This window comes from Cololabis saira, chromosome 16, assembly GCF_033807715.1.
Source record: "Cololabis saira isolate AMF1-May2022 chromosome 16, fColSai1.1, whole genome shotgun sequence".
NCBI lineage: Eukaryota > Metazoa > Chordata > Actinopteri > Beloniformes > Belonidae > Cololabis > Cololabis saira.
Window position 1 is genome coordinate 14792625 of NC_084602.1, and position 12763 is coordinate 14805387.

Here is a 12763-nt window from a genome sequence, read left to right on the forward strand (position 1 = left end):
TATACTACGAGGCTGGGAACAGTTCCAGAAATCAACAAATTCATTTGTTAATCCAATTTAAAAAGACAATAATACAACATTTGTTATTTTAGTTAGATAAAGAGACGGATACATAAATACTCAAGAAAGGCTCTGTTTATTTGATTTTATTTTACCACTGGATGGAGTTTTCTTGACAGAGGGCGCATTTTACCCTTTGAGTTTTTTTTAACCTTTATTGATCCTCGGCGGCTGCCGTACCAAAACAAAACACGTCACTTTTTGGAGCGAAAGCATTCAAATACACGTTGGGCTTTCTATGGAGATATATCTTACATTAAATTATCAAACACATCTTTCCCATGGTATCTTAAATAGGTTATAAACTGTGACACAATAATTATACACAAGAATGGATGGACTTGAAATGTCTGCGATGATACCGGCTCTCCAGGAGTTAGCTAGGTGAGCTACTTTACTGAGTTAAGTTGATTAAAAAATAAATAAAAAACACCTTCTCCTAACTCAAATAACGTTAAAACCGTGTTCATATTTGCAGTGCCGGTGCTGCTGAGTATGAGCTGGCTGTACAGAAACCACGACAGATCCTGTGCCAGTTTATCGACAGGATACTGACAGATGTGGACGTCGGTGAGTCGAGCAGGAGCCGGGATCAATATCTACTATCAAATATCAGGATTTCACAGATTTCTGCTCCCTGTAGCCAATTCACTGATTAGATGATGTCTCTGTCCATCAACTATTAAACTCTCTTTCTTGTCAGAGTTTTGCACTACAACTCGCATCAACACAATCAATCCTCATTTTTTTTAATACCCCCTTCCTATTAAGCATGCATGTCGATATGTTTGTCAAAAATTAGATAAAAAACATCAGTATGACTGCAGCAGATTTGAAATGTTATACAGGACTGTCTCAGAAAATTAGAATATTGTGATAAAGTTCTTTATTTTCTGTAATGCAATTAAAAAAACAAAAATGTCATACATTCTGAATTCATTACAAATCAACTGAAATATTGCAAGCCTTTTATTATTTTAATATTGCTGATTATGGCTTACAGTTTAAGATTAAGATTCTCAGAATATTCTAATTTTTTGAGATAGAATATTTGAGTTTTCTTAAGCTGTAAGCCATGATCAGCAATATAAAATAATAAAAGGTTTGCAATATTTCAGTTGATTTATAATGAATCCAGAATGTACAACATTTTTGTTTTTGTAATTGCATTACAGAAAATCACAATATTCTAATTTTCTGAGACAGTCCTGTACATTTATGTTTGAATCCAAAATGTTGCAGCTTGTCTCCTCTCTGAAATCCATAAACGGCACCACCTTGACCCTCTCCTTGCATCACTTTAGTTACTCTACTTAGATTCATTCATTTGAAATTAGAGGAAGTAAAATCATTTGCAAATGGTCAATGAAGACATTCAAATGGCAGGAATTCACTTATTGAGAATGAATATGCAAATTTTAGATTGATATAACCCATGTTGTGAAGAGGTTTGTTAAGAAAAATCTTTTATTGTTTTGTTTTTCCAGTTGCCCTTGGGCTGAATAAAAAGTCCAGTTCGGAGCCGGCGTGTGTAATGCTGCTCGACTTTGTGCAGCATATAGTCAAATCCTCATCTCTGATGTTTGCAAACCCTGCGTGCCAGCCTGCTGAGTACCCAGAGACCACACAGAGTTGTACTGGTAAAAATAATATTTGTCACGCAGTTGTGATGTTCAGATAAATGAATAATCATGAATAAGTGATTCAGTAAACTTTTTCTAATTCCTGCCTTTCTTGATTTCAGACTTCAGTAAATGGGTGGCGGGACGTTTTCTTCGTGTGGCGGCAGCTCCGGGCTGTGATGTCATTCACGGACGCGTCTCTGCCTTGTTGTGCTCTTTACTTCACACTTTGAGAGTCAGATTGTCGCTCATCTTCCGTCGCCTCACCCAGGAGCTCATATGTTTGTCCCAAGAGCTAGGCGATATCCTGTATGCTCATGTCGCCACACTGGCAGCACAAGGACACTGTCTGGGCACTCACATGCAGAGCCAGTGGCCCATAACACTCAAAAGTTTCAGCTTCTCTTCCACATCTACCTCTTCCTACCTTACCCCTTCTCCTCTTGTTGTCTCCTCACCTGCTGCCTTGGAGTCACTGGCTGCAGTGACTATCGGCGTCATCACTGATTCTCTGAGGGGAATCGTCTCCTGTCATGACTTGAACGTAGCTTGGGAGACAGCATGCTTCTTTTTGGCAAATGGAAACATCAGGCTGAAGAAGCTCTCAATGGTGATGTTGAGAAACATCGTGGAGCTCAGAGGGTTTCTGAAGATGCAGAGCCATGAATTCTTCACAGCCTTTTTTCATCTGCTGGAAACGCACTCCTGTCCTGACGCAGCAAACGTGAACGAGGAACGTCCCTATGAAGGAGAGCTGCTGAACATGACCCGCTGCGTTTTTCAGTCATCTCATGTTCCTCACTTTGAACCCACTTATCTCACGCAGATGTTTGAGTGTGTTTGCACTCTTGGAGGAGCCAATGTTAAGTTAGGAGCTGAATTTACTGAATCCCTCTGTCTGCTGTTCAGTTTCTCTCTGTCTTGTGTGCCGGTTTATGAGAGCATCGCATTGCTGAGAAGACAAAGAGTCACGGATGTCTGCAGGACGCTAGCATGCACTGTTGGAACAGGAAATCAAGCTGAAGTAATAATCCCTTTCATTCTTTACAGTGTCACTTCTTGTTACTCTCACCTTTGTTACAACATGTGCTGTGGTTTTATTTTGCAGTGTGCCGAGGGTTTTCTCCAAGCTGCGCTCAAGGCTCAGACAGAAGTGGTAACTCAGGAGTCAGGTGATGGAGAAACTCCTGCCAAGAGACCCTGCAAATCTGCTGCCAGTTCATCCAGCAAAACAACAAAAACATCATCAATGTGAGTTCATGAACATCCAAAGCCCAGAACCCGATGACAGTAGGCCAAATTAGAAGTACAAAAATATATTACCGTATTTTACGGACCATTAGGCGCACCGCATTATAAGGCACAATATCAATGAAAGGGTTTATTTTCATACATAAGGCATGCTGCTGATTTTTGAGAAAAATTAAAGGATTTTAAGTGCGCCTTTATAGTGCGGAAAATACGTTATACATGTTGTATTATTTCAGAGATAATTAGAAGTGGCTGTTTATTCAGTTATTTTCTCATTTGCGCAAAAATTTGTTCAAAAGTGCAGCAAAAATGTGAACTCTAAAACCCATAACATTAAAATGTATAATTCACCTGATAAGAATGTTAAGAAAAATGCTGTCTGTCTTCAAAATTAAACATGTTGTATCTGCTTTAGTTAAAATGACCTCTGGACCTGCAGTAATTCTAAAATAACAGCCCGACATCTGTATTTAGTTCAGCCTATTTGATCTGGATAAGCAAAGTCTGTGTTTTACCGTAATTTACAGACATTGGTCCGGAAGTGAGAACGAGGCCTTGCATTTTATTAAATAATTTACTTTTGTTTAATATTAAATTTGAATACTGATTTAAAAGCACCTCAGACGCTCCCCAGTTAGTCACATTTTGACAATTGACAAAATTGGAAAATGGTGTATCAGCCCATGTGTTTAAGTTGCCATGTACAAGATGATTCAAAGTGCTTTAAAAACATTTAAAAAAATGCATAAAAAGTAAAAGAGTTTAGAAGCAGAAAGATAGACAGCCATAGATTAAAAAAGAATCAAGCAAATGAGATGCTACAAGTAAAGGTTGTAGTGCATTATGGGAGATTACTGAATTGCAGTAGTAAATAAAAAGGTTTTCAACCTTGACTTAAAGGAACTAAGAGTTTAAGCAGCCCTGGTTCATTCTGGCAGCTTTTTCCACAGGTGAAGAGCATAAAAGCTGAACGCTGCCTCACTGTGTTTGGTTCTAACTCTGGGTACAGAAAGTAGACGTAACCCTGACAACCTGAGGTTTCTGGTTGGTTCATAATAATAATTAAACCAGGAGATCAGATATATATTTGGGCTTGAGACCATTTAGAGATTTCTCAAACAAAGACACAGATCCTAAAATCCTCTCTGATTATTACAAGTTACCACAGGGCCCCATATAATTGTAATCCCATGCAAATGAGTACTCTTAACGGTAAACTGAATTACAGACATTTGCATTTGGATGGGATTCCAATTCGAGTCATGCTGTTTGAATTTTGCTGGGGGTTTTTTTTCAAGAAAATGTGAATTAATCTCGTTGATTTTATCCCGTTTGGATTGCTTTGAAATTGCATCTAAAACTATCATAGATCACTTCACTTGAGCAGATTTCTTGTAAAAAAGAAAAAAAGTGATCTAAATGATGATTTGTACTGACTCTTCAGTACAATTAAAATGAGCGTACTACCTAAATTCACTTATTTATGTCATTGTATTCCTTTCAAAAGTTTTTTTCAAACATCTTAACAAAGCTACATCCTCATATCTATGGAAAAAGAAAACCCCAAGGGTTAAACTTCTTACACTTCGGGCTCCATATGCTAAAGGTGGATTAAATCTCCCACATTTTAGATTATATTACCTAGCATCTCAGGTTCGTCCACTGTGGATTTGGCTGCACTCAAACAACAGTGATTTGAGATAGAGCAAAATGAAATGAAAACTATCCCATTAACGTCTATCCCCTACTTGGGCTCTAGGAAGATACTGTCTAAGATTACAACAAATCCAATTATTTCTAGCACATGTGGCGCATGGCAAAAGGACACAAAGGACTCTCACGCATTATTGAACTTAAATACATGTTTACTTTTGAATACTCCTCTTATCAATAATGTATTTTAAAAAACTGGAAATCAGAAAAATCCCCAGCACTCAAACAGTGGATCAATGAACTTGTATCATATAGCACTCCAGAAAAAAATATTGTATTCTGTTAGAAAAAACCTAGGGACTTTGACCTTATTTGGGGACCTTTTTGGATTTTTTGCCTTTATTGGATTAGCTAATGATCTGAATCATCTACTGCATTAAAGAATGTGTTTTTCGGGACTTGATTATTTACTTTATTATTCATTTGCTCCAGTATTGTTATGCATATATGAAAAGAAGCTAAATTATTTTGAATGATGTAATGTATTGACAATATGAGGGAGGGAAGGGGAGAGGGGTGAGTTGTTGTACTTATTTATATATATATATTTTTCTTTCTTTCTTCTTCCTATTATTTATTTATTTTTGTTTAATTATTGTTATGAAAAGTTAAAAAAGGGGAAAATATTGATATTTCTAAATGATGATTTGTTTTGTGTCCTAAGAGAGGTGGACATGCAAGCGCGCAGCGAGGTTTGGGCTGTGCTGAACAGCCGACTGGAGGAACTGCTGACGCTTTTGAACTCTGGCTCAGGAGAACCAGAGAGCACGGAGACTCTGTCTGCTTTGCAGGGTGTGGCCGTCATCCTCCAGCTGGCAGCTCTCTGCTCCTCTCCCATCCGGTAACACACATTTTACACATTAACAAGAGCGTTGTAAATTGTACGTTATCAACACGATACAATATTACATTGATGACCTCGTTGATCAATCCAAGTTTGCTATTATTACAAAAATCTGCCACATTATGGTATTGATTCAATGTATTTCAGGGGCTACATCACATTTTACTTGAACGCAGTCACTTACAATCATAATAAATAACATCAACAAGCTAAAATATCATTTCACTTTTCTTTTTTTTTTTTTAAATCTGGGTTCATCTTGACAGTTTTAGAAAAAGATGATCTGCTCCCGTGATAAAGATACAATACCAAAAACCTATTTAGGATTACATGTATTGATATATATATTTTCATATTATATTGATGCTGTTGGAGCCGTCATCATTACATTAATGTATAGTAATAATTGTGATTTTTGCTGCATCATCCACAGCTTTTAATATTATATTTTAACTCATTGATTCTTTCTTTTTTGGTTTCAGCTCATGCTCTCTCCTCTGGGCGTCTACTGTCACTCTGAACAATGTGCTGAAGACCTGTCAGTCAGTATTAGAAGGAAGCTCTCCAACTGTCTCCAACCAGGACTACTTTGAGTCTGCTTTCCAGACCACTGTCAGGGTGCTTGATTCCATACTCTACTTCACATGTAAGGACTACATACATAAGCATCTCGGATAGCTGCAGCATCTCCTTTTGTGAAAAAAATCCTTTTCAATAATAACTTGGGTTTACTTTTACGTATCTGTGTAATCCAAGCCCAGAGACTGAGAGCAGATGAATACTTTGTGTTTTCACGTTTGTCTAGTGAGAAGCCAGAGACAGGATGGGCTCCAGAGGCGTGTGTGTGCTCTGCTGTCTCTTCCTTGGGTGTGTGAAAACAAAGCTGTCTCAGCTTTTAAAAGTTCAGGACTCCCGTCCTCGCTGCCTGGTTTGGCCCGGAAACTCAGCGGCTGTTACGGTGAGTACTCTAGACTCCTGTCACATCTCAAAATCAGTCATCATTTAGATTTTGATGTGAGGTAACGGTGTCTTACTTTAAGTTAACATACAAGTAATGATGTAAACGTTTTCAACAATGCTCAGCGGTGTTTGTCCTTCCAGTATCTGAAGTCCAGGCGGAGTGTGTGTCGCTGCTAGCCTTTCTGCATCCCGGTGTGTGTGAGACGTGGCGCGTCTGCGTGTTTACGAAGACGCTGCAGAGTCAGGACGAGGTAGTGAGAGCCGCGGCTGTGAGGGTTTTCCCCATTCTTCTTCACCACCTGGGAAACTCGCGCCACAACCTCATCAGCAACACGCTACTGTATGTACTACTACTGCTACATATTATTGATAATATTGTTATTTAGTCCGCGTTATTGTCGTACTTCATGGCGCATGCTGGGTACTTTCAGTCCCATGCTGGAGGACAGATCAGAGCAGGTGAAAATGGAGCTCGCCAGGATTGTCGGTCATCTGAGCTGCATCCAATCAGAGCTCTCCGAGCTCAGTGACGTCAAATCCGAGTCCGCCGATCTTCAAACAATCATCTGCCTCCGCTGCAGCCTTTCAACAGAGCATGCTGGGAAACCCGCCCCATCACTCGGGGCATCTGTTGTTCGACCCTTCCTCTCTTTACTTGGACCACAAGCCCCGAGTAAAGTTAAACAAGGTACTTTTTTTTTTCCTAAATAAAAAGACAGATTGAAGTGTTGTTTCATCCAACTCTGTAAAGAGAGGACTGATTTTAGACAATTTATAAAGAATAACCCCTTTCAGTTCGAAGGTTTTTCATATCAGGACGTCATAACAAATAATCTGGCTCTCATAAAGTCTTGGAACTTAGTAAATATAACTTAAGATAAGCAACAAAACGTGACAACTTATAATCATTTTGCAAACATTCAAACAAAAACACTGAAGTAAGTGTGTAGAAAAGGTAAGTATCCCCAGTTCAGTACTTTATAGAACAACCATCAGCAGCAATAACAAAGGAACTATTTTATGGATGATGTTATCCGTCTCTCACATTGTTGTGGAAGAACTTTGGCTCCTTCTTCTTAATATCATTTGGTTAACAGCTCTCTTGGGCCTGCTTTAACAGGTATTAACATCCATCTTCAAGGACGGGTGTTCCAGGATATATTTGAGGAGGCGTTGGGATCAGATCATTCAAACCACTTCTGGGAATGGTCTGGGCCACATCTGGCCACATTACTGTATTTTGGAAATGTAAATGCAGAAAACGCTGAGCTACATTCAAAGAACACCTACAAGACTGACATCTTCTGTTCCTTTGAACCGACTGAAGGTTTATTTTTATCTCACTGAATATTATACCGTCCCAGGGTTCCTAGAGGCGCTACCTCACCTCTGCCAGCATGTGAGTCTGATTGGAGAAGACAGCGACTCCCGGGCAGTTCTCTGTGCCCTGATTGGTCTCATGGAGGACTCAGATCCTGCCGTTAGAATGCGCTTCAGCCAATCGGTGCGTTTCCTCCTGAAAGACACCGCAAAAAACTCAGAGGAGGGAACTCTGAACGAGGTGAGAAGACCTGAAAGGTCGTCACTGATCATTTTAGGACAGGCTTCTCTTCGGATTATGATTTGTTAAAATATTTGATTTTGGGGTTTGTTTTTGCCGCCTCAGCTCCTGGTTGGACGACTCAAGGAAGCATTCAATATTGCCAAAGTGAACAGAGACGACGACCTGCGTAACACTCTCATCCTCACCACTGGAGAGATCGGCAGGTATACACACCTTTTAACTTTTTACTCTATAGGCACGCAGAGTTGGTCTGTAACTGTAATTTTGTAACTTCGACACGGTTCCCAGAGCAGTCAAGTTTATTATTTTGGTTAATTTTGTCCCTTCCTCTACTCCCGCCAGAGCATCTCAGGGTAGTTTGGTATCCTTCTCTCTGCTGCGTCTGCTCCACTGTCTTCTGTCCAAGTCGTCGTCGGTCTCCGTAGCCGCTTACACTCAGATCAGAGCGCTGGCCGCTGCCAAAGGCCTGAAGCTGCAGACTCTCTTCAGTCAGTACAAGAACCCCATTTGCCAGGTACAAAACCTGTACTGTCAGTTGAAGGAATATTCCAGGGTTGAATCAATAATAATAATTATTATTATTATTATTATTATTATTATTATTATTATTATTATTATTATTATTATTATTATTATAAACTTTCTGTTCTCTTACAAAGTTAAAACTATCTTGAAGTTTTGAAGTCTTTTTTAAGGCTTAAGATAACAATTTATTCTGTTGTGGGTTGCTTGTCTTCTGGGAGGTGAAAATAACTCAAAACTGCTTTGATTCATGTCGTTATGGTCCTTAATGACAGTTTATACTCATTATAATTAGATTATGGACCAAGGGGTTGATTTAACACCAGAATGTCCCTTTAAACGGTGCCAATGCAACATCTTTATGGGCCGCCACTCTTGAAGTTCATTGGTTTGAAAACATATCGCCTGTAGTTAGTGTTAATCAAAGGGTTATCGTAAGATATCTGTACTCTACTGTATAAAAATCACTCCAGAGCTTCTTTTCTTTGAGTATACCACTGAGTAAAGGGTGTCAAAGGTTGCTGCATGGTGTTATTGCAATGTTTTCTGTTTTCTGTTTTTTGGATTAATAATTAAGTCAAATCAGATTGCTCTTTGAGATTCTGTTTATTGCTACCAATGTCTAACACCTCGTTAATCGTTTTATTCTCATCTGTATATAGTTTCTGGTAGAGTCACTGCATTCGCGCCATGCGTCGGCGCTGAGGGACACGCCAGATCAAGGCAGCGAATCAGCCAATCAGAGAGAGCTGGCTCTGGACATCCTGGCTCAGATCGCACACGCTTTCGACTTCCCAGACCTCCACCGCTTCCTCACTGTATGCCAGCTCGCACATACTGTGCCACATAAAGCAATTTGGTGAATGAATGAATTTAACAGTATATTGAAGCTGCATGTCCCGTCACATTTACTTGTACAGCGGACCCTCCAGGTGCTGCTGCCTTACCTGGCTGCCAAGGCGAGCGCTACGGGCTCCGCCCTCATCCGTACTCTGGCCACTGAGTTAAAGGCAAACAGGAGAGAGATTCTGATCAACAACTTCAAATACATCTTCAGCCATCTGGTCTGCTCCTGCACCAAAGAAGAGCTGGAGAGAGCCTTTCACTACCTGCAGGTGTTTCATATTTACTCTTGCAAGTGTCAGGAGGTTTTTGTTCCTTCATACGTGTGTGTGTGTGTGTGTGTGTGTATATATATAAATATATATATATATATATATATATATATATATATATATATATATATATATATATATATATATATATATACATAGATAGATAGATAGATAGATAGATAGATAGATAGATAGATAGATAGATAGATAGATAGATAGATAGATAGATAGATAGATAGAATACAAAACTATGATTCCATCTACAACAGACGTACTACAGATCTTTCTTTGCACGTATCCTTTCATCTCCAGTCAACTGTGTGCTGTCAAAACTTGCAGATCATTGAATCGCCAGACACGTTATAAAATGTTCAATGAAGTTCATATTATCTATATTTACTATAGCTTGTTTAGTTTCTTCTGTTATTGAACACACGGTTTTTCATGACATACCTGAAAAATGCCTGATGCTTCATGGCCAGCTGTGTGTCTGGTGACAGAATAAATTAGACAAGCTAAAATGATTTGTTTACTGCATGAGCTGTTGCAATTTCCTTCTTTTTGCACTTTAAATGGATATTGAAAGACCCATTTGAGTTATTTATTTTTTAGTTATTTCACAACAATTATTGTGAAATTATTATTTTACTAGTTATTTTACAGTCATATAATTCAGGCAACAGCTCAAAAAACCTTTTTAATAACACTAACCCACATCAATATCGGATCGGATTGATTCTTGACATTTTCATTTCATTTCATTTCATTTCATTTTTATTTATTCTGGTCATGGAAATATGCAAAGAAAAAAAGCAAGCAAGTAAAATAACAACACAATCAAAAACATATTCCAGAACCAGAAAGGAGCAGGAAGAAGAAAATCTTATTATACCTGCCCCTCCCTCAAAAGAAAACTGAACAATAATAACAGATGGTCTGCACAATTACTTAATTAATATCACAAGAAAAGAAAAGAAAAACAAGAAAATAAATTGTCTGTCTCCATACGCATATATTATATATTTAGACTATTTCATACATAGCTATTTTTTTCTCTTTAAATTTATATTTAAACTGAAATATGTTTATACAGCCCTTTAAATCATAATTTAATGAATTCCATAACTTAATTCCAACAATTGAAGTGCTCATCTGCTTTAAGGTTGTTCGGGCAAATAAATGTTTAAAATTAAATTTTCTGCGACTATCTTCGTTATTTAAACTGAAAGTAAACATGTATTGTAAGTTTTCTGGTAATAATTTACATTTAGCTGTGTACATGATTGTGAGTGTCTGTAACTTAACCAAATCCTCAAGTTTCAGTAGTCTTGATTCAAAAAATAATCTGTTGGTGTGTTCTCTGTAATGTGTATTGAAAATAACTCTAAGTGCTCTTTTTTGTAATAAAAATAAAGGATTCATATTGGTTGGATATGTGTTGCCCCAGATTGCAACACAATAAGATAAATAAGGCAAAATTAATGAACAATATAAGATTCTCATTACTGTATAATTTAACACAAACTTAGCCTTGTTCAAAACAAAAATATTTTTGCACACTTTTGATTTTACATGAGATATATGAGCTTTCCATGTCAATTTATCATCTATAATAACCCCTAAAAACCTAAATTGTGATACTCTATCAATTGGTACTCCTTCTAAAGTAAGTGATACATTTGTTTCTCTTCTTGAATGGCCAAAAATCATAAATTTAGTTTTTTTCAAATTTAAAGACAACTTATTCTCATCAAACCATTTTTTTAATTTTACCATTTCTTTTTCTATACACTTAGCAAGAGTTTCCAAATCATGTCCTGAACAAAAAAAAGTTGTATCATCTGCAAATAACACAAACTGTAATAATTTTGACACTTCACATATATCATTAATGTATAAATTAAAAAGTTTTGGTCCCAAAACAGAGCCCTGTGGGACTCCACAAACAATATTCATATAGTTGGATGTGTTACCAAAAAAATGCACATACTGTTTCCTCTTGTCCAAATAACTTTGTACCCAATTTAAAACCATGCCCCTCACCCCATATGTATATAATTTTGAAATAAGAATTTTATGATCAATGGTATCAAACGCTTTTTTTAAATCAATAAAAACCCCAATTGTGTGTTTCTTGCTATCTATTGCTGTAGTAATTTCTTCTGCTAAATTCATTAAAGCAAAGGTTGTGGACCGATTTTTTCGAAAACCAAATTGATTATCACTTAACAGTTTATTTTTTTCAATAAAATAATCCAATTTTGTTACAAACAACTTCTCCAACACTTTAGAAAATTGTGACAATAATGATATGGGTCTGTAATTAGTGAAACTATGTTTGTCTCCTGCTTTAAATAATGGAATAACTTTTGCAATTTTCATTCTATTTGGAAAAATACCCGTACAAAAGGAAAGATTAAAGATATAAGTTAAAGGTTTAATTATGCAATCAATAGTTTTTTTAATAATGGTCAAGTCAATTCCATCGCTATCATTTGAATTGATACCTGGCCCTAGTTTGCATAGAGTAACTGACTTTTGCAGCGATGTAACTGACGTTTGCATACTGTAGAAGTAACTGACGTTTGCAGTGACGTAACTGACGTTTGATAGATAGATAGATATATATATTATGTTTAATCCTGCCAGGCGTATCATATTTGATACGTGAATTCCTGAGACCTCTTTATACCACTCCCATAATCAAGAAGGAAATAAAAGTTTTTATAAAAAATAAAACAAATAAACTAAAAGTATATAAAACTACCTGATGTATTCATAAAAATGCATAATAATATTTTTTAGAATCTGTTTAAATCCAATTTAGCTGTTTTTTTAATTTCAATGAATAAAGAAAAAAAGATTTTCCTTGTATTATTTCATATATCAGGCTTGAACAAGATACAATTTTGGCACTTTTCAGTTGGATCCATTGATTATCATGGTCACAAGTGAGTGTTGATATGGCAACTTCTTCAGCTGCCTGTGGGATTTGGGCGACAATACAATGTATTTCCTAAAAAACAGCAGTGTGGCAGCATTTTCCTTTAATTCGTACTGAGATGTGATGAATAATGCTGAGCATCGACTCTGGTGTCTGTTTTTTCATCAC

At 37.2% G+C, this 12763-nt stretch overlaps 1 protein-coding gene across 1 annotated transcript in view; it reads left to right on the forward strand.

The window, feature by feature from the left end:
• Positions 1-258: 258 nt before the first annotated feature.
• atr (ATR serine/threonine kinase) overlaps positions 259-12763 on the forward strand; it is a 28225-nt gene continuing 15720 nt past the window's right edge. The window contains exons 1-15 of the mRNA XM_061744388.1: positions 259-444; positions 539-630; positions 1548-1700; positions 1805-2706; positions 2791-2933; positions 5311-5487; positions 5973-6136; positions 6296-6448; positions 6592-6790; positions 6882-7138; positions 7815-8011; positions 8117-8217; positions 8357-8528; positions 9199-9354; positions 9457-9651. Coding sequence (XP_061600372.1) covers positions 392-444; positions 539-630; positions 1548-1700; positions 1805-2706; positions 2791-2933; positions 5311-5487; positions 5973-6136; positions 6296-6448; positions 6592-6790; positions 6882-7138; positions 7815-8011; positions 8117-8217; positions 8357-8528; positions 9199-9354; positions 9457-9651 — 3114 coding nt within the window. The 5' untranslated portion in view covers positions 259-391. The remainder of the gene's footprint in view (positions 445-538; positions 631-1547; positions 1701-1804; positions 2707-2790; positions 2934-5310; positions 5488-5972; positions 6137-6295; positions 6449-6591; positions 6791-6881; positions 7139-7814; positions 8012-8116; positions 8218-8356; positions 8529-9198; positions 9355-9456; positions 9652-12763) is intronic.